The sequence below is a fragment of the Propithecus coquereli genome, unplaced genomic scaffold (assembly GCF_000956105.1).
Source record: "Propithecus coquereli isolate 6110/MARCELLA unplaced genomic scaffold, Pcoq_1.0 Scaffold171, whole genome shotgun sequence".
Taxonomy (NCBI): Eukaryota; Metazoa; Chordata; class Mammalia; order Primates; family Indriidae; genus Propithecus; species Propithecus coquereli.
This window is the reverse complement of record NW_012141747.1, coordinates 2,542,944-2,563,799: the sequence shown is the minus strand read 5'-3', so window position 1 is coordinate 2,563,799 and position 20,856 is coordinate 2,542,944. Positions and strand designations below refer to the sequence as shown.

The following is a 20,856-nucleotide window of genomic DNA, read 5'->3' as shown; positions in this document are numbered from 1 at the left end:
GCCTGCAGCAGCCACACTCACCCCAGGCAGGATGGGCACAGTGGCTTGGGCCGGCACCTCCCTCATCTTCCCAGATTTTCATACCTTGAATAAGTCGTAGAGTTCCTCTAGGTCTTCAGGAAGAATTGAGACTTCTGGGATAACAACTCGGAGCTTAAGGAAAAAATAAACAGTGATAGAGAGAATTCTAGGCCTGCACCCCTGGAGACATCAGAGGGAGGCGAGGACGCCCCTCCTGGTGAGGAACAAGGACCCGTGTTCCCCGCTTCCGCGTGCAATGGCCCCTATATGTGACATAAAGATTACTTTCCAGTATCTTTCTCAGGTATTTCACCCTCAACGTCTTTCCAAGTCACACAGCGGTGCCTTAGGACAAACGTATTAACCTCTGACAGAGGCTAAAAAGCTGGCAGAACTACAGTGTGGGCAGGAAGAGCCTTCTGAACAATAACAGCCCCCGCTGTAGGCCATCTGTGCCGGGCACTTTACACACCACACCTCATTAGTCCTGCACGGTGGGGACTGTTATCCCCACTGTACAACCGGGGAAACTGAGGCTCACGGTGGTTAACATGCTCACAGTCTGATTCCAAAAACCCTTGCTATTTCCACCCTATGTCACCCCTAAGTTTTTAATGCAATGCAAAAAAAAAAAAAAAAAACAAGCTGGCATTCTCATGTCATGTGACCAAAAGGGACATGCGCTCCTGGGATAGCTCCTGAATTCTGTGAGCACTGCTGTGAGGTGTCCTCTACTCACCACGTTCTGCTTTGTGGTGTCCTCGTGGCCTTGGAGGACCCTGATCCTGTGCTTACAGCGCAGGTGCTCGATCTGCTCCACAGACTGGTCTCCAAATTTCTGCAGGGAAACGGGGGACCACTCGCTCACAGGGGCCCCCGCTGTGTCCAAACAGAGGAAATAGAAGGTGGCCCAGGAAACTTCCCTCTACATCCATCTCTTGAGAGGGTGAGGGGCCGGGGCATGGGGCAGGAGCTCCCCTTACCTCATAAGAGTCCCGGATCAGGTCAGCAATGTCAGTCACAAGGTAGGGCTCCTGGTCGTCAGAGAAAAAGGCATGGTGGCTGCCAATTGGTGGCCCCGGGCTATCCTCATTCTTGATGTGATCTAGAAACCTGAGCACACCACCCAGTCAAAGCCCAGGATCCTCACCCAGGCACCCCACAACACCCACCACCTTCACAGGCACTAAACATGCCTGAGCACCTGCAAACACCAACACTGGGAGGAGGGCAAGGCTGCTTAGAAAAAGGGACAGACAGCCACAAAGCCAGGCTTGTCTTTTGGACTCCATGTGTAGGTTTCCAGGGGGCTGAAACCCTCCAGTAAAGTAAGCACAAAATTCTGTGCATACATGCAATTTTAAGCTTCCATGCTATTCTGAAAGAGAATGTCCTCTTTAAACGTCATTCAACTCGCCCTCAGCTCCTAGAGAGCTGGGTTTTAGCACTCATCCTAGCGTGACTTTTCCTTCACTGCAGCTCACCATCCCTACACATAAAATGTCTGAACCCCCCAGCTGGCTGCCCGAGGCTCACATTGCCTGGTGTCCCCTCAGCCCCATTCAGGGCCACTGTGAGTCCACCCAGCTGCAAGATATTCAATCTTCTGAGAGAAAAGCATGTATATCCCTCCTCTTCCTGGACCCTCTCACCCAACCCCACCCTGGGGGAGCCACAGGGTGACAGCTGGCGAGAGGCAGAGTGGAACAGAAAACTGCCACAGCAATGGCACGGCTGGGCACCTGCGGCTGCCTCCTCCTGCGGTCCTCCAGAGTCCCAGCTGTCTCCTTCGTCCCCAGGTAGCCACGGAAGCATGTGGCAGAGCCCACCTGCTGAGGACCATCAAGGCCTGGCCGTCGTCCCTGCTGCCACACAGCTCCTCGGCGTTGGCTTCCAGCACAGCCAGCCCCAGCTGGAAGATGGCTTTGATCCCATCGTAGAAGAAACAATCTACGACATTCACTGCACTCTCCAGAGGCATGATGCTGAGGAACAGAGTCAGAAACCACGAGAGAGAGATGGACGCCAGGGCTGAGAGGTCGTTCATGTGCTCCGCCAGCTCTGGGAGGTGGTCCTTGATGAGCTCCTCGAAGACAGACTGATCCACTTGCGCCCCTGGAAAAGGAAGGCCACGGAGCGCTGGTTGGGGCAGGACTCAAGTTGGAATTAAAATTACTCTGATGAAACTAGAACAATGAAACAAAATTTGAGTCCAGAAAAGTACTCACACTTAGTTCGTTATTTTTGACATTGTGACCAAGGTAATTCTACAGGTAAATGATACTCTTTTCAAAAAATAGTGCCCAATCACCTGGATATTGGCATGGGATGGGGGGTGGGAGGGGGGAAGAAACCCAAACCTTTATCTCACACTATATAGAGAAATATATTTGAAATGAATTAGTGACCTAAATATAAAAGCTAATACTGTAAACAACTTCTAGAAGAAAATATAGGCAAAAGGCAGAATTTCTTGGGACATAAAAAGTACTAAGCATAGAAAAAATTACAAACTGAACTTCATCAAAATTAAAACTGCTGTTCTTCAAAAGACACAACTAATAAAATGAAAATGCAAGCTTCGAGCTTGGGAGAAATATTTACAATGCATATATTGACAAAAGTCTGTTATCCAACATAAAGAACTCCCTTTGACTTAATAAGAAAGCAACAACCAATTTTTCTTAAATAGGCTAAAGATCTGAACACTCAAATGAAATGATAAACAAATGGTTAGCATCCATAGGGAAATATGTTCAACATCATTAATCACCAGAGAAATAAAATTTAAAACCACCATGATGTATACCACTTCTTATCCACTAGAATGGCTAAAATTAAAAAGACAATACGAAGTGTTGACAAGGATGTGGAGCAACTGGAACTCTCAAACACTGCTGGTATGAGATATATAAATACCTTACATCCATTTTGGAAAACTGATAGTTTCCTATTAAGTCATATATCTGACCTATGACCCAGCAATTCTACTCCTAGGTAAATACTCAAGAAAAATGACAGTTTATATTCCCCGAAACACTTATTTGTGCATGTTCATTGGTACTTTATCATATTCCAAAACTGGAAACAACTCGAATGCCCATCAACAGGTACTGGACAAGCAGATCCTGCCATGACTGCACAGCGAACTACTGCTCAGCAACAAAGAGGGGCAGACTACTGCTGCACCCACAACGTGGATGCCTCTCACAGTTACGACGTTGTGTGAAGGAAGCCAGACACAAACGACTACACTCTCTATTGTCACATTTACACAATGTTCAAGAGTAGGCCAAGTTAATCTATGAGGATAGAAATCAGTGCCAAGTGTTGCCTATGGCAGGGAAGAGGCAGAAGGGAAATTTCTGATGGAAATGTTCCAAATGTTCCATCCTGTCTGGAGGTGGTGATCACCCACTATCACGGAGGGTCTAGCTGGTCACTGCCGAGTATGAGCTGTCACACAGCAACATTCATCAAACAGTGGCTTTGACAATGGCCTAGACAACATGCTTCTTGGTGACACCCAGGTTCTGATTATTTCTTGCTACTTTGGACCTTGCACCACCTCCCACAACAAAGTGAGAAGGGAAGGGAGTCTACGAACCCCCTGTCCAGGGGGCACAAAGCTGTCACCGCCGTCCCAGCCAACCACACCCACCCACCAGCCCTGCCTTCCTCCCAGTGGTCATCACGTCCCTCAAGTCTCAGGACACAGTCTTCACAAGCACCTTCCTGCCTTGCCCGATACATCCAGTCAGTTGCCAAATTCTGTCTCAAATTGGTTCTTTTGTTTCTGTTCGCAAGCTGCCACCCTAATTTTAGGCCGCCTCTATCTCTCACCTGGATTACTAAGAAGTGTCCTTAAGAGGATCACCAACCCCAGGTAACTTTTGTTTTGTTTTGTACCGCATGTTCAAATCTCAACCACATGAAAGACAGAGGCACCAGTGCGGGAGCGTAACAGGGCTGTAGGTTTACCCAGAGCCCAGAAAGCAACAAACGTGTTTTCCTACGATCTCCTGATGGAAGTGGGAGGCTCTTCCATGTCTGTCCTTTAATTGACAGTGCAGGCCTCGAGGGTCTCCAGCACCGACCCACTCACCTCCCCTCCTCTAGTGACAAAAGCTCCCTGGGCTACTGAGAAGAATCCCACCACCCCCAACCCCTTCCAGGCCATGGCATCAGCACAAACCACTCTGGCTTTCACTTTTTGACTTGTTTCTTGGACCTGAGGATCTTCCTGTTCTTATAAGTTTGGCTGTCCCTCTAAAACCATTTGTTTGTTTGCTTGTTTTCAATCCAAAATCTGTAAGGTGTGTAGCAGGACTGTACTTGGATTACCTTGGCCCACCATGTGGCCAGAACTGAGCAGAGAATTACAGTACCCAACTTAGTTTTGCAAAGTCAAGAGTCAAACCGTGCTTGTGGAGAGACTAGCTCAGTGGGATGTTACAAACAGGACCGATGGTAAATGTCTTGCCCAGGCCTTGTCACTGTTTCCCAGACACAGAGGAGGAGGAAGGGAGGTGATTTACCGATCACTCGGTGGTTGAAGTAATCGGGCAGCATCCGCTCACACACGGCGACCAGCAACCAAAAGGCTTCCTCCTCCTTGGCGTACAGCAGCAACACGGAGGTCAGGATGTTCATGGACTGCTCGGGGGGTCAGAGGAGGGACAGTTACCAGCCAGTCCACCTGACGCCACAGAGGCATTAAGAACACACAAGCCTGAACGATACGCAAAAGTACAGGTTTTGTAGGTGAGAGGTGCAGCACACCCCAACCATACTGACAACTGGGAAGTGGAATGACCATGACCTCAACACGGTCCTGACAAGACACACCTGTCTGAACACGGGACACCCTTCAGTCCCCATCTAGTCATGTGGGATTCAGCCGTGGTGCAAGTCTCAGGCTTGGATCAAATCCAGCTACTCCCTGTGTGTGTTCAGACAGATACACACGCCTCGCCCTGCCCACCTTTATTCACCCATTGATTTTGCTTATTCACAGGAAAGCAAAGTTTGGATCCTTAAATGTTTAAATGTCAGAAGCTTCACTAAGCCAGTCTTGTGTTAGCTAAAATAGCAGCAGCAAAAACCTGAGTTTCATTTTGTTTTTGCTGACCATGTCCCTCAAGTCAGGACCACTCAAAGGACATCATCTTACCTCCTGAAGGAAACTGATCAGCCCTGATCATCTTTTTCCTGCCCAAGCACATTGCCATTTTAAATAACCCCCATAATTCCTGTCGAGGTTTGGAAGCCCTACAAATCCCATCCTGTGGCTGAGTTGGACAGGGCAGGGAAGCCCGAATCTGCCCTGCTGCCCGTGCACCATCTCTCTGCACGGACGCTGCTCTTTTTGGGCACTGGGTAAATTTTTAAATGTCAAATTATCAGCCTGTCTGATGATCCAAAGATGATTTCCTCTGGCCCTTATTCAATACGTTCTTTCAGGGAAAGGAACGAGCACGGTGCCTTCACACGACAGCTCTCGGGGCTGGGCATGGAACCAGGCGCTGGGAGGGTGAACGAGCAGCACAGAGTGGGGGTCTCCGCGCCTGGTGCACACTTCACCTGGCAGTATCCGATCTTGGGGTTCCGGTGGGCGTAGGCTGTCAGGACTCTCCTCAAGGCAGCGATCCCCGTTTCATTCTGGAAGGCGGGGTGCTCAGGCAAGGAGCGGTGCAGGTCCCGCTCTATCTCCTCCGTCACCAGGCAGCATTTCCCCAGGGACTCCTCCACCAGGTTCCCGTAGTAGCCGGGGTGCGTGGCGAGATCCGTCCCGGCATCTGAGTGTCAAAAGCAATGTTTCGAGGGGGAGTGATTACCAGGGTAGCATCATGACGGGGAGGGGGCCCGTCCTGTCAGGGGACCCCACGGAGTCATGCTACTTATTGAGGGACACAAAATATTTTGGGAACACACACCACCGAAAGGAATTCATTTCTGCCACGTGGCCTAGTCCGAGAAACAGAAAAGAGAACGGAAAAAAAGAAGTAAGGTGGCTTTTCTAAGAATGACCTTATAGAGAGGGAGGTGGAAAAGGGTCCTAATAAAAATAATTTTAGTAGTATGTTTTCAGTAAGCTGTATTCCCTGGTAACAGGAGAAGCATACACACACACATACACACACAGCTTTCGTGCATTAACTCAACAAGAAATTACGTGGAGCGCCTACATGTAAAGCACGAGAGAAGGACCAGCTGTGATGCAGCAAAGCTGACAGCTACAGAGGGGCCAGCCCGGAACTCTGAAGGTCGGGTTTCCTGCACAAACCACAGCAGGAAGACCAAGCACAGAAAATTCCTCCCCAGGCCAGCCGACCACTGCCAGAGCCACTGCCCAGGCCTCTACCAGGCAGGCGAGATGGAGGGACAGAGGCAGGAGCACCAGGTTCAGACTCTACCGCTCATCAGCCAGCACCAGGCACCCATGGGCTCGGGCTCAGCCCTCGCTGGGGCTGGCAGCGAGGCGGGGCTGAGGGCAGCAGGGAGCAGAAGGGGGCCCAATTCTGCCTTTAACCACTAGTCAACATTTTGAAATTCTGCTGGGGGTAGTAAAACACGCTCCTCGGCCGTCCGGCCTGCAGTCGCTGCCTGTGACTCCCACCTGCTCTGCTGCACAGTGGCTGTGGCATCCACGTTTGACAACCAGCGTTTACGCTAAAAGCTGTCACTTGTTCAGCAACAGCTTAAACACTACAGTGATCTTCCTGTCAACAAAGGATACATTTGCTCACTGGGAAAGATAGTCCCATATAAACTCAGGATCATGTAGTCCCATGTGAAAATATGAAAACACGGACCCATGTGCAAAGTGTGTACGTACGACAGGGATCTAGAAGACCGTAGGCTAAGGGTGACAGGTGTCACCTCCAGGAGGACGATGAGAAATGTTACTTTGTTTGCTTGCCCATCCATACTCTTATTTTCCAACTATGAATATACGTATTTTATTATGTACAAAAATACAGAAGACATTTTTAATTTTAAAAAGGAAGCGCTTTGATGGTGTGTCTCTGGTAGGCGGCAGGTGCCTCGGCACAGGCACAACGGCGCGAGACGCCAATGCCATTGGGTGTGCGGAAAGCACGGAATCCGTGTCTGCGCGTCTCGGGCAGGAGAGGAGACGAGAGGGGTTATTTTGGGGGCAGATGGGGAGGAGAGAGGAGAGGGATAATGGAGGCCTGAGGAACCAACATGAGGCTGGCATGAGGCAGGATGAGGGAAGGTTCTGATCCCAGGAGGAGTGAGCGTGGAGGGGACAGGTACACAGGCCCAGCCTCCGGGAGCCTCGCTGCTGACACGAGCACCACAGGGTCATCTGGGAAGGGCCCCCTCACCATGCCTCCCACAGCACCCCGAAACGAGCAGCAAAGTCACACGGTCGGATGGCAGGGGCCTTCCCTTCCCGCCCCCGGGGTTCCCAGCTCCTTCACCAAGCAGGACACACCGCTCACAGGCCACGTGGAGAGACAGACGATGCCCACTCAGGAAGTCTCGGGAAGTCCGGCCCCATCAAGAAACGTCCCGGTGAGGGACTCTCAGACATTAGCCAACAGCGGCAGAGGAGGTCCCGCCACCGAATGGGTCCGGCGGTGGAGGAGGAGGAAATGGAACAGGAGAGAAGTCTGCAATTTTGCCTCGTGGCCGCCACGTCTTCAAGGAGGAAGGACCCATGAACCACGCTCTGAGGATGTGTTTCGACACACGGCCAACTACGTCTGAGGATCCTTTTGTCTAGTCTGTCTCAGAGGGCACATCCTATAAAGACACTTCACTTCCAGAGACTACTGAGCGCTACGTAGAAACTCATAAAGTCGTTTTTAAAGGAAGAGAGATCACTTGGCCCAGACCTCGCATTTACTGAGCAGCCCAGAGGCCGCAGGCAACCTGACCAAGTCCCACGGCCAGCACAGTAAGTGCTCCCAAGTCTCCGGCTGGGAATGCACAGGAACGATCCAAAGATGGATGCCTTCGTCGGCATGTACGCACACTGCTCAGATTAGGGCTTCTTCCTGCATCCACTCCAAAAATAACAACATTTGGCCTAAAACACCAGAAACACTTGCCTGAGAAAAGGAGCCAAAGTCTTCCACGTAAAGATTCAGGGATCCCCATGGCTACAAGCTTCCGAATCTTCTCTGTGCGAAACATACACACGGTTCTGCCATACTCCACAAAGTGGTCGTTCCACAGGCTTACTTTTATCTGTTCTCTGGACTGGAAATGGAAACATTCTTACTGTACAAAGCAGCCCAGCCTCACCTGCCACCAGAGCTGACGCATGACCCACAATGGAGGAAGCGCTGCCTCTGTGAACAGAGAGGCCAGTGGTGACAGGCAACGACACCTGTACTCAAGAGCAAATAATTTTGAACCCCTAACTAGACACAGAGGATGCAAAGATGAATAACACAGAATACCAGCCTCCCAGGAGCTCAGAACCCAGTGGGAGTATTCACAGAAATAAAATGCAATTTCCTTGACAAGGTTGATAATCGTACTATGTCAGTCCAAATACTAAAGTAGCCCAAATTGGGTGGAAGGGGGATGGGGACGTCAGGGGAAGCTTCCTCAGGATGTCACTGCCAAGGCAGCTACTAAAACTCAGGTCAGCTCAGAGGGCAAAGGGGAATAAGAGAGCATCACAATTTGCCCTGAGCTTCCTGACAGCCAAAGGGAAAACCGAAACCTGAAAAAAATTGTTGTTCTCATTAACAGAAATGAGAAAGATATCATTTCTCTAGGCAACCAACAATACTTAAAAATTATCCCTAGATGGCAGGAAAGTCTGATGCCTTTAAACGAGATATTTATATTTGCTTTTAATTATCTGTATTCTCCAGGAATGGGAGAAATAAATACACACATTCAATATTCTCATGCATTTAGTCAATAAGAGTTAATTAAGCATCTATTTGTAAAGCCATGTGAGAAGGCTCAGTTTTGGATAAATAAAGCTAACAATCAATCTACAGGAGCCATTAAGCAACCAAAAATAAGCTTGGAGTAATAATATTCAAAGCCACTGACTGGTACTCATGGTACAACATAGCATCCCACCTGCCGTGGCTCTATTTCAAAGTATAATTTCCAGTCACTTTACCCGACTGTATGTGACATTTGCCTCAAATTCTCCCTACAAAGAAGAAAACTGTAAGTAAATATAGAAAAAGTATTTTCAGTAAAACTAGAAGACAGGTGACCTTTTGTCCCAGAGACAAAAGAAAGGAGACAGACTTGTCCTATACCTGGAAACCACACAGGGCCACACTGCAGGCTCCTAGGGCCGCGCAGCCAAGAGCCACTGCGGGGCAGGTGGGGAGGATAACCCCCTTAGTCCCCTGACCAAGTCAGCAGACCCCTTTCACTTTTCACCAATGAGGACAAGAGGGAGGAGAAGCTCTAGCTTCCCAAGGTCACCTGGCAACCTGTGACAACCCGCTCCCCCAGGGCCCTACAGAGCTGGCGTGAACGGGTGCCATGTTCCACAGCTGGTCAGACATCCTGGCAACCATTCATGCCCACGGCTCCACACTGGGGGGCCAGTAAGGGCAGAGCCACCTCACCTACCATTCCGGAGTCAGGACTCTGGCCACCCGACTGCTGGAAGACGGTGACCAGGGCATCGGGGTGCAGCAGTGGGCTCTTCTCTTTCCCATTCTCCTCACTATTTTGAGACGACACCATTTCAAGATCCCCAAACCTGTGGTCACTGCATATGCTTGTCGAATAAAACACAGGTGAAGTCTGCATAGCAAACAAAAAAAAGAGAGAGAGAGAGATAAAGAAGAAAGTCATTGCTTTAATCACGGGACAGTCTGTTTTGCCTTTGGCTGCACAAGCATAACAGACTTAAACTACTCAAGGGGGAACAGACTAACTATCAAACCCAACAGGATTCGATCCTCGGGAAGAAATGGCCCCACAGTGTTCTCCCGGGGAGGCTGTCACGGCTCCCAGGGCTGGGTCCTCAGGCAATTCCTCATGGGCAGCCTTGGCCACCCTTCAGCTTCTGGAACTGGGGACGACGACCTTGAGAAAACAGCTCTAGGGACGGAGAGGCTGCGTCTCCTTTTCTCCCCATCACTACTTAGGGTGAAAAGCATTGAGAAAGACGATGCATGGGAAGAACAGCAGGCTAGGCCCCAGCAGCTCAGCCGCCCAACCTAAAGGATGATGAAGCTTCTCTTTCGGCAGGTTACGGCTGCCCTGAAATGATGTCATCCCCTTGAGCCTCAGGGGCGGAGTGTCAACCCCTCTAACCTGTGAGGAGGGTGTCACGGGTTAACTCCTCCAAGCTGTGGGGTGATTCCCCATCACCCCCCTAATCTGTGCAACACCCACTCAGGACACCAGCGTATCAGACGTGATACCAGACTAGACACAGCCCAGTGGCCTCTGCCATCGTCTTCTCCCGGGTGAACCTCCTTATGTGCACCCCCTTTGGAGACCACTGCCCCAGACACGGCCAGAAAAGGGATTTTCAGCATATGAAATCTCACTGTTTCGAAGGACCATACCACATCGTCATTTGTGGAGGTGTCATAGTGCACGGGGTGGTTGGCGTGGACCTGCTTCAGCCTCACGAGCAGACCCTCCACCAGGCGGTCTCTGTCCTTGAGCTCGATGAACTGGAAGGCCATCTTGCTCCTGATGCTGACGATGATGGGGTGAGGCAGCAGGCTCGTGTCCTCCATCTTCTCGATGCTCACCACCTGTTGCCAAGACAGGATGGCAAGAAGGAAGGAGGGTCAGAAACTATCCCAAGATAGAAGGCAGCACCAAACAACTGCAATAAGAAACTGATGCCAAAGTTAGAAAATGTACACGGTGGCATTATTCACCATCCCCAAAGCGAGAAGAAGCCCGAGCGTCCGTTGACAGATGAATACATAATAAAATGCAGTCTGTCCATACAGTGGAATATTATTCAGCCTTAAAAATGAAGGAAATTCTGACACATGCTACAACACGGATGAGCCTTGAGGACATTATGCTAAGTGAAATAATCCAGTCACAAGGACAAATATTGTTTTGAATCCTCTTATGCGAGGCACCTAGAGTAGTCACATTCATGGACAGAAAGTAGAATGGGGGTTGACAGGGGCTGAGAAGAAGGAGGGGAGCTGTTGTTTAATGGGTGCACCTTCAGTTTGGGAAGACAAAAAAGTTCTGGAGATGGATGGTGGCAACGGTGACACAGCAGTGTGAATGCACTTACTGCCACTGAATCGTGCACTTTAGATGGTTAAAATGATCATTTTTTGTTATGTATATGTCACCAGGTAGCTCCTGGACTTCCTGCTCCCCTGATAAGTAAGCGTCTTTGTAAAATGAAGGCATCTACTACAGAATAATGACGTGGAGGTGGGCAATCACATGAATAGAAGAGTTCTGAATTTTTCCAGAGAGCAGAACTCAATACCTATGTTACAAGGAGCAGTCTGGAGGTCTGGCAGAGTTGTGGGTAGTATCTCAGTAGAGGTGCCTTGAAACCAAAGGACTGAGATGCTCAGACCTAGAAGTAAAGGCAGGTTTCCCCCATTTCCAAAAAGAGAATTATAGCATTTTATAGGGGGAAGGGATCTGAGCCACACTAGAGAAAGTATTTTAAAATGTTTAACTGAAGTTCCAGGAGAGTATAAAAGCCAAGCAATTTACCATTTATTTTCAAAAGGTGGTGCTTTTTGTAGATCACCTTTTTTTTTTTTCTTTTTTTAGTAGGTGAAAGGGGAGGATTCATTTCCAAGAGCTGCTAGGAAAGCTTTAATTTCTAGGCATATACTTTTTAATAACAGCTTTATCAACAATGTGGGGGGTAGAGTACCCTGTTTTCACCAATCACTTCTAGGCAGATTTCAGGTTGCCATAGCAACAACAGGAAAAGCGATGGCCAAATGGGTAGCGGTCCAGTTCAGGCCATACTTCCCTCGAGAAGCCCAGCCATCTAGTCACCTATCTTTAGGTGGCAAAGCCATGCGGTCTGAACATCCCCTCCCACACTGCATCTACGAGCCAGCAACTGTGGGCTCAAAGGATGACAGACTGTTTCTGGAAGCACCCAGGAGGGCAGTGTCTACCTCTCTGAGTGGCAGGACGACCTTACAGCAACCGTCTTCTCTGCTGGCAAAGCAGATGTAGCTGTCGGAGGAGAACATCCGCCCCGCAGTGTGGCAGCGACTGAACGGCGTCCAGAGGGAGCAGTCCACGACCGCGTGCAGCTTCTCCTGCCTCGGCAACCTGAAGAACGCCCGGAAGAACTCATTCTGCGCTCTGGCTTCAAGGTCCCTAGGGAAAGAGGAAGAGAGGATAAGAAGAGGCAGGAGAGGTGAGTGGACACTTGACATTACAAAGGAAAATACTTTTCAATCCACGGGCACACCCTGACATTTAAGAGAATGCAGAAAGGACGTGCGTGCCTCCAGTGCCGTGCAGGAGCTTCACGTGCTCCGGCTGCACAGCCAACCCTCAGGACAAGCACCAAGGGCAGAACGTGCTGCTTCTGCACAGAAGGAACTGAATGAACTCATGGACCAAAATAAGCTTTCCTTCCCGCTTTGAGCAGCATTGAGAATTACCACAAAAATAACTGCGAAAGAGAGTCCAAGTATCAAAAAGTCCAATGAGAACAAGTGGTGGCGAGGATGTGGGGAAACTGGAAGCCTCGTACACTGCGGGTGGGAATGTTAAAGGATGCAACCACGTCGGAAAACAGTCTTTCAATACCTCAAAAGGTTAAAAACGGTCTTACCACTTGACCAAGAAATCCCACTTCTAGGTATATATACTCAAGAGAATGGAAAACGTGTCCACTCAAAAACCCGCACACTGATGTTCACAGCAGCATTATTCCTGATAACTAAAAGGTGGAAACAACCCCAATGTCCACAAACTGATAAATGGATAAACAAAATGTGGTATATCGACATAACAGAAAATTATTCAGCCATAAAAAATGAAGTACTGATGGATGCTACATCAGGGGTGAACCTTGAAAACACTATGTTGAGTGAAATAAACCAAACACAAAGACTACATACTGTCTGATTCAGTGTACATGAAATGTCCAGAATAGGCAAATTTACAGACAGAAAATAATTAGTGATTGCTCAGGGCTTGGGGGAAAAGGGAGCAATGTGTAGTGAATGCTCGTAAGTACGGGGTTTCTTTTGGGAATGATGAAATGTTCTACAATGGATTGTATTGATGGTTGACAGCTCTGCATATATAATAGTCAAAACCATTGAATGCTATGCTTTGAAAGGGTAAATTATACGGTATGTGAATTAAGTATGAAAAAAGCTGTTAAAAATTTTGTATCTGTATCTGGCATGTAATAAGTACTCAATAAACATTAGCTATTATTATCTTTAACAACAAAAAAATTTTTTTTGAAGAGATAGGGTCTCCCTCCGTCCCCCAGGCTGGAGTGCAGTGGTGTGATCACAGCTCACTGCAGCCTCGAACTCCTGGGCTCAAGCCACCCTCCCACATCAGGCTCCCAAGTAGCTGGGACTACAGATCACACCACCCACCCAGCTAATTTCTCTTAATTTTGGCAGAGACGCTGATGTCGCCCAGGCTGAAAAACACTTTTTAAAGAATCCAAGTGAAGAATCACTGGAGAGAAACCCCAGCAGCTTCACATCAGTATTGACAGCAGAGAATGGTGCTGAGAAGGAGGGAGGGATCCCACTCCTGGGGAACTCCCCAAGCCCTGATTTTTGGCTTTAAAACCCAGTAAAGCAAGAAGGCAGCCAAGACTGTTTGAAAACACTGATGAATTTAAGTCATACCCCAAAAATCTAGTAGAAGGGAAATTCTAACATACAGAGAAAAAAAAATTTCTTTGGCACATTAAATAAGAGTTCTTTATAAACAGAAAGATAGAATTAGCACTTCACTCAAAGTCAGGAACAGGAATCCTTGGCTTTCTTTATTAGTTATGTAACCCTGGATGAGACTCTCTGTATCTCATTTTGACAGCCATAAAGTGGAAATAATGCCTGACTTTTCTGCTTCAAGTGATCCCTGTGAATCTAAAATAATGTCCACAATATTGTAAAAGAAAAAAAGGTTAGAAATAGCATCTACTGCGTGATCCCATTTTCATGAATTATTTACAATGTGCAGAAAGTGACATGTACAAAGACTTTATCCTAAAATGTTAATTGTGGTTGTCTTTGCTTAGTGGGATTTCCATTTTCCAGTTTTATTTTGCTTAAATTTTCTATATAACCACACATTTGCTTTTTAAAAACTTAATCTATTTTCTTTTGATAACAGAGTAACTTAAAATGTTACATAAGTGCAAGATAGTAAACCCTGAACTCTGAACCCACGCACACAGCCCAAGCAATCTTTTCAGATGAGATTGTGGGACCCCTGCGATACAACCTCACCTGGACCCCGCCAGGCCGGGCTTCCAGCCACGTGCCCCTTCTGTGCTAGGTCTCATTTCCAACTATCACACAACTGTCTTCCAAGCAGCAGCTATCACACAAATATGGGCACAGTCCATGGGATTTCCTATCAGCCCTCACAAAGATACACACATGCCCAGAACGCCCAGAAATTATACAAATTCTACGCGATGGGTCCAGTTACTGCAGGCCAAGGTTGCGGTTCCTTAAGTACCTGATACAACATGGACTACTGTTTCCAAAGGGGCTGGGAGAACACCGGGAAGCACCATAAACCCTCCAGAAGTCCACACACTGCACGAATGGAAGACAAGGTCTCTTGAGATGACCCCCAAGTTCCCTGAGAGCTGACTGTCCAAGGCATTTAAATGGGAAAACGGATATCCCTGTCCCCACAGCACGTTGGCCATGTTGGCTCTGGTGGAAGTCAAGTCAGTGCTTACTCCCTGCACGTATCTCACAAACGTGGTGCTAGTCGCCAGTGAATTCACCTGCTGGCCCTCCTTCCTGGAAGGACCTTTCCCTTTCCCCTTAGGAGAGGGCTGAGGTCAAGGTGAACACATGGTGAGTGGCACAAATCACAGAAGCTTGTGCTGAGCCACAGGAACGGTAGGAGAATTTATATTTACATTTACTTTGCATCCAACCCCTCAAAGTAAGAACAAAGAGTTCAGGTATCAGAAGCCAACGAAGAATAATTTTTTTTTCTATCCGGTGCACCTGTTGCCTCAGTGAAAAGTTTGGTTCAATTGTCTTGTCTGTGGCTTCCAAGCAGCCCAGGTATATTACACACAAAGCCTTCATTCTCCTTTCTGGGCTGTCTCTTTTCCACTGCAGAAGTCTGTCTCCTACACACAGACCAGAAACCTCAAGTTACAAATACATTCCTTCCTAAGAGCTATTTTCCTTCCTCCCTACTAGAAAGCTGTCTTTCAAAGTCACCTTTAAATTTGTGTACTATACAAGATATTTAAATGTCTAGCATAACTGAGATGAAGATACAGTGACTTGACAGATGAGAAACCAGCTCTTTATGAAGTTCAGAACAAGACCATCCTATCCCTTAGGCCTGTTTCGAAGCAGGTGTTAGTTTTGATACTAAATATATCACCTTTTTCTAAACAGCATCAGAAAAAAAGCTCATGGGTCACAGCCTGCCTTTCAGATCTTACAATACTATCTAAATGTCTCCACTTTTGCTCCATAGAGAGGACAACAGACTCCGGTCATGGCCTGACATTCAGAAGGTGGTGGCTGACACAAGCCTGTAAGCCTCTGGAGAAGCACCATGAGGATGGAAACCAGCCAGGCCCAGACCCCAACTGTGCTCACCCCCCGCACCCGCAGCGCTGGCATGCACAGGCCAGCGCTCCGAGAGAGCTACAGCTGAGACCCACAGGGGACGGTGCCACCAGCCATCCTATCTCTGCATACGTCCTTTGATGAGCCTGTTACTATGTACGGAATAAACGTAAGTTGATGAAAATCTGGAGCACCAGACATGTTTGTTGCTGAAGCTGAAATTGATATGTACACAGTCATGCATGACAACAATGCAGAAAATTCTAGACTATGTGCACACCTTTTAAAAACTCAACTTTTTATCCCTAAGACCTCAGACCCAAGAAATTTAAGGGTAGTTAGTTCTTTCATTTCTCTGAAAATTCAGAATTAGATTTGTCTCTCCTCAATCAGGTAAAAATGTATCGAAATAGGTTTCCCTCCCTCTGTCTTTCTCTTTCTCCTCTCATCAACCTTTTAGAATGCTTTTGGGAAGTTTGCTGATGTACACGCCAACTCTCACTGCATGCGGTTGGTCACTCGGCCTACAGATACGAACCTACTATGTGTCAGTAGGCTCAATGCTGCTTCGAAGCCAAACACTTCCCCAAACTCAGGCTGTGCGACAGGCCGGGGTGGCTCGGCTCCCTGTGCTCAGTGTGCGAGGATTTCCCGTTTGTGCACTAGACAGAGGCCTTGAGCCACGGCCCCAGGCTTCTGCAACGAGGAGGGTAAACTCGGCCCTCTGCGGTCAGTGTGCCTCATACAGGAGCACCCACGGACTTCCAGCGGCTCTCAGCGATGTGCCCACCCACACACCCTGTGCATTTAAGCTCAGGGAAACGCCAAGATTTCTAGATTCAAGAATTCTTGACTCTGGAAATAAGGCAAAAAGGCCAGATACGTGTGCTTTTCCTCAAAGCCCAAGTATGCACATAAAACATTTCATTTCTCAAATGTGTGTTCACTCAGAACATCTTTTTCTGTGACACTCCCTTCCCAAGGATCCCTAAGGAAATGGCAGGATGAAACTGCGATGTGGCTGCCTGCACAGGACACACAGCGGCTCGGGACCACTCACCCAGACAGCGCGGAGGCTCACCTGGCCCTCGGACAACAGGCGGCCAGTGTGAAGGTCCCCTCGTTCCTTTGGAAACCCATTGACATGGAGCCCTCGAGAGGCCAGGGCCTGACAATGCAGCTTCTACAAGGCTTTTCACCCTCAACAGCACGGGACATCTGTTAAGGCTTCTTGCTCCCAAAGAAAGGCTCCTTCTCTGTCCTCTGCTGCCCATCCTGCCCCCAAGAGAACCGCCTGAGCCAACCCGCTGCCAATCACCGAGCAGCTCAGGGTCTGCGGGGCTGTGGAGGGTAAGCTGTGGCCCTTCCCTAGCAGGGGGTAGAGGGGTGGGCCGGCAGGAGCCCCTGAGAGATGTCTCAGTGGGTCCAAGAGGACTCTGAGGCAGAGGAGGGCTCAAACTAGAATCAGGACAGAAAGTCGAATAAATCACACAGAGCGAGCCTGGGAGTTCCTAGTGGGGGCCGAAGGAGAAGAGCTGGACGGGGTGATCGGGGACAGGGAGGCTGAAGAGGGTCTGCCAAGCCAGATAGATGGGGGAGTTCGGAGTCAGCCAGGCCACAAGGGACCAGAGCTCTTCTGAGGACACCTGCCCTGGGCGGCCACTGCTCACCTTTACACACGGGCAGGAAGAGCTCACGTCCTGGCCAGCAGTCTGGGCTACTGCACTGCCGTGAGCGAGCTCCTCTCCGGCACCCTCGGCCAGTCGGAACAGGTTCGGATTTGATTTCGTGAAGCCCGTCACCTTTCCAACCACCCTCCCCCCGGCAAAAAAAAAATAGCTGAATGCACTTGTTTCACCTCACCATTCCCAACTTCAGGATAGATATTTTCTGTTTGAAAATTTCAGGACCAATCGACTCATTTCCTCTCTCCTCCCCTCTCCATTCTCTCTCTGGGCAGCCGCCTCCCAGCCCTCGGACCACACACTGGAGGATCCCTGGTCCGGCTCCTCTGCACGGCGTGTGGGCTGAGCCAGAGGACTTCACGCCCTGGCGGCTCTAGCTTGTCCAGCTGGAGGCTGCGACGACAACGCGCCATCCCATCCTCCCTGCTCCCACGGGAGGTGCTCTGCCCTGTGTCTGTAAGTCCTGCTGGAGCGACCACACATGGCAATGAGACCACTCAGCCCACACGGGACCACAAGGGCACCTTTCTAAAGCCGTTATCTGGGAAGGGAAGTGAAAACGTACCAGCCACACAGAGCCGGAGGAGCATTCCAGCACTTCGGACTGGGCCCTTAGCATGCAGAGACTGTTTTCCTAAACTTCACAACCTGGGCTCTCTTGGCCGGGCGTCAAGTTGACTGAGTCATTACCTGTTTATACCCACAGGCCCGTGTCTCCATGACAAAAGCTCCAAAGAGAACTAGCAGGGAGCTGGTAGGCACCAGCGGGCTCGCCTTTCACTCCGGGAGGAAGCTGCGGAACGTGCAGTCGACAGCCGCGGCCAGAATCCCGCCGCCCTTCTCGGGGCAGGCCCCGGGCACCCCTGAGCTGGGACCTCGAGCGCTGGCCACCACTGGGGCCCTTTCTGTCCTTTTCTCTCTCATCGTCTTTCTGCCGGTTCCCAGGGCAGGACACAGAGAAGGAGCAGACTTACAGAGTTGTCCTGAGTTCTGGAATGAAGGCCACCAACACTAGTGACTGTTCCTTCCATAACAGATGATTTTACCACAGGGGTACATTGGTGCTACAGACCCTCGATCTTCCTCCTTCTCTCCTCACCTCTACCAAAACCAAAAACACCACGTCTGGAAGTGGAGCCGGGCCAGCATGTCAGGAGACCTGTGAGGCCGATGAGAACACACAGGGCCACTGGCTGGCCTCCTGCTCCTGAAACAACGTGGTTGCAATTCACACACTCACCAGTCCCTGAACACACAATACACATGCTCCCGCACACACACATACACACTCTCTCACACACACACGGAGACAGGGAGAAGCTTTAACTGGCGGTTTCTATGACACGAGCCCTTCAGCAACTCATACAACCCACACTTGTTTCTTCAGGGCTTCCTGAGACTGTGGCTTTTCCACTTCTAACAGATCTTTGTAAGCTGGACTGAAAGGATTCAGATACCAGCTTCTGCAGAGAGTGTAGCACCCACTGTACTGGGCTGTCTTCCTTTTAAAACAGGTGCCCCAAAGATGGAGCCAGAGACCACAATGGGAAGCCTGGGGCTGAGAGGGACAGAGTCAGAGGCCGAAGGACGGTGCCTCAAGTGCGCCCCTTCACAAGGGGTAACAAGCACCTCTCACCCCGTCTCAAAAAGAGCTGTCAGATTATCAGAGGTGACACAAAACCATGTTAAATTCGTTGGAATTTTACCCAAAAAAATCAAGAGTATTTGTTTTTGATTTTTGCCTTGTGACTATACGCGATCAGTTTAAAATCAATGCACACAGCAGGAAGGGTCTTTGAATTCTTTCTGAATACGTAAAAACTCTAAACACACTGCCATTAACAGACCATTAATTAGAAAGACACTCATTCCCCCATTCAGGGAAGACAGAGAAGACAGCGAGCATGTTTAAGGAATAATGTATCTTTTTATTTTTAAAAAAGACTTTTCTTTATATTATTACTGAACACTAAACCTTAGAGCTTTGAGGGAACTTAGCGGCATGGCCTCCGGCCCATGGGATGCCGACGGCCACTCGAGGAATGTCGCTGCTACGGCACGGAACTGCCTCGCAAGCAAAAGCACAGTATCTGTGTTTTAGTCATCTCTCTGGATATTTTCAAGAAAATTCAACTGAAAATAAGGCATATAGAAATGTTAAAATAGGGAAATAATACAAATGTTAAAAAATAAATGACTAGTGGTTCTTTAAAAATTAAAAATAGAATTATTACATGATTCAGGAATTCCACTTCTGGGTATACACGCAAAAGAATGGGAAGCAAGGTCTCAGAGACATTGGTACACCCGTTTTCACAGCGGCACTATCCACAACTGCCATAAGGTGGAAGCAACTCAAATATCCATCGACAGATGAATGGATAAGCAAAATGTGGGCATTCATACAATGACATATTATTCAGCCTTAAAAAGAAAAGAAATTCTGACATGTGCTATGACACAGATGAGGACATTATACTAAGTGAAATCAGCCAGTTTCAAAAAGACAGATACTATATGATGGACCTAGAATAGTCAAAGTCTAAGAGACAGAACATAGAACGGTGGTTGCTAGGGTCTGGGGAGGAGGGATAGGGAGACAGTATTTAATAGGTACAGAGTTTGGGTTCTGTAAGGCAAAAAGAGTTCTGGAGATAGACGGTGATGATACAACTACATGAATGTACTTAATGCCACTGAACTGTGCACTTAAAAATGGTTAAAATGGTAAAGTTTATGTTATGTGTATTTTACCACAATAAAAAAAATTTGTTCAATGACTGGTAGTGTTCAAATAGTACTGGATGATTCTGTAGCTACATCAAAAACATCTAGCCAGGTGAGCACTTTTATCTGTAACTTGTTTTCGAAAGATACCTTTGTAAATAGTTCCACTTTTCATCTGCGCTGCAGTTACTCAGTCACGAAACACAAACTCAGAAATCAAAGTCACGCTCAAACACCACGGGCTCTGAACTTCCTTAAAGTGACAAAAAATTCAAACAACTAATTCACAATCCATGATTAGCATCAATTTGCAGCAAACAAATGAAAAAATATTGACTTACCCTCTTAGAAAGGCATATTGCTGATGACGACACAGTACCAAAAATAAGTCCAGCTGTCCTGAAAACTTTTTCTACAGCGTCATTTAACAAGAAAAGACAAAATGTCTTAATGTCCACTAGCCAAGCACAGTACTTAACAGATTTCTACCATTAGGCTACCCGCATTACATTCTGCAGAAGTATTTTAAAATCAATTTTGAAATAATATCTGAAAAAGAGGTGAACTGGATCCAGAAATCAAAGATGACTGCATGAAGGAAATGAGTAACCATCATTCCTAATGATTCTGTCTCCGTCGGCATTAACAACATAGGAAAATGTGGATTACGCCATAATGGAAAT

At 48.3% G+C, this 20,856-nt stretch overlaps 1 protein-coding gene across 4 annotated transcripts in view; it reads right to left on the bottom strand.

The window, feature by feature from the left end:
- Nucleotides 1–20,856, bottom strand: part of TBC1D8 (TBC1 domain family, member 8 (with GRAM domain)) — a 130,858-nt gene that overhangs the window by 13,101 nt on the left and 96,901 nt on the right. For all 4 annotated transcript variants that reach the window (XM_012641930.1, XM_012641929.1, XM_012641931.1 and 1 more), the window contains exons 6-15: nt 12,117–12,324; nt 10,557–10,751; nt 9,607–9,783; nt 8,103–8,253; nt 5,605–5,819; nt 4,560–4,677; nt 1,851–2,136; nt 1,005–1,134; nt 761–859; nt 85–153 (exon numbers count right to left, since the gene is read on the bottom strand). In XM_012641930.1, the coding sequence (XP_012497384.1) occupies nt 85–153; nt 761–859; nt 1,005–1,134; nt 1,851–2,136; nt 4,560–4,677; nt 5,605–5,819; nt 8,103–8,253; nt 9,607–9,783; nt 10,557–10,751; nt 12,117–12,324 (1,648 nt within the window). The remainder of the gene's footprint in view (nt 1–84; nt 154–760; nt 860–1,004; nt 1,135–1,850; nt 2,137–4,559; nt 4,678–5,604; nt 5,820–8,102; nt 8,254–9,606; nt 9,784–10,556; nt 10,752–12,116; nt 12,325–20,856) is intronic.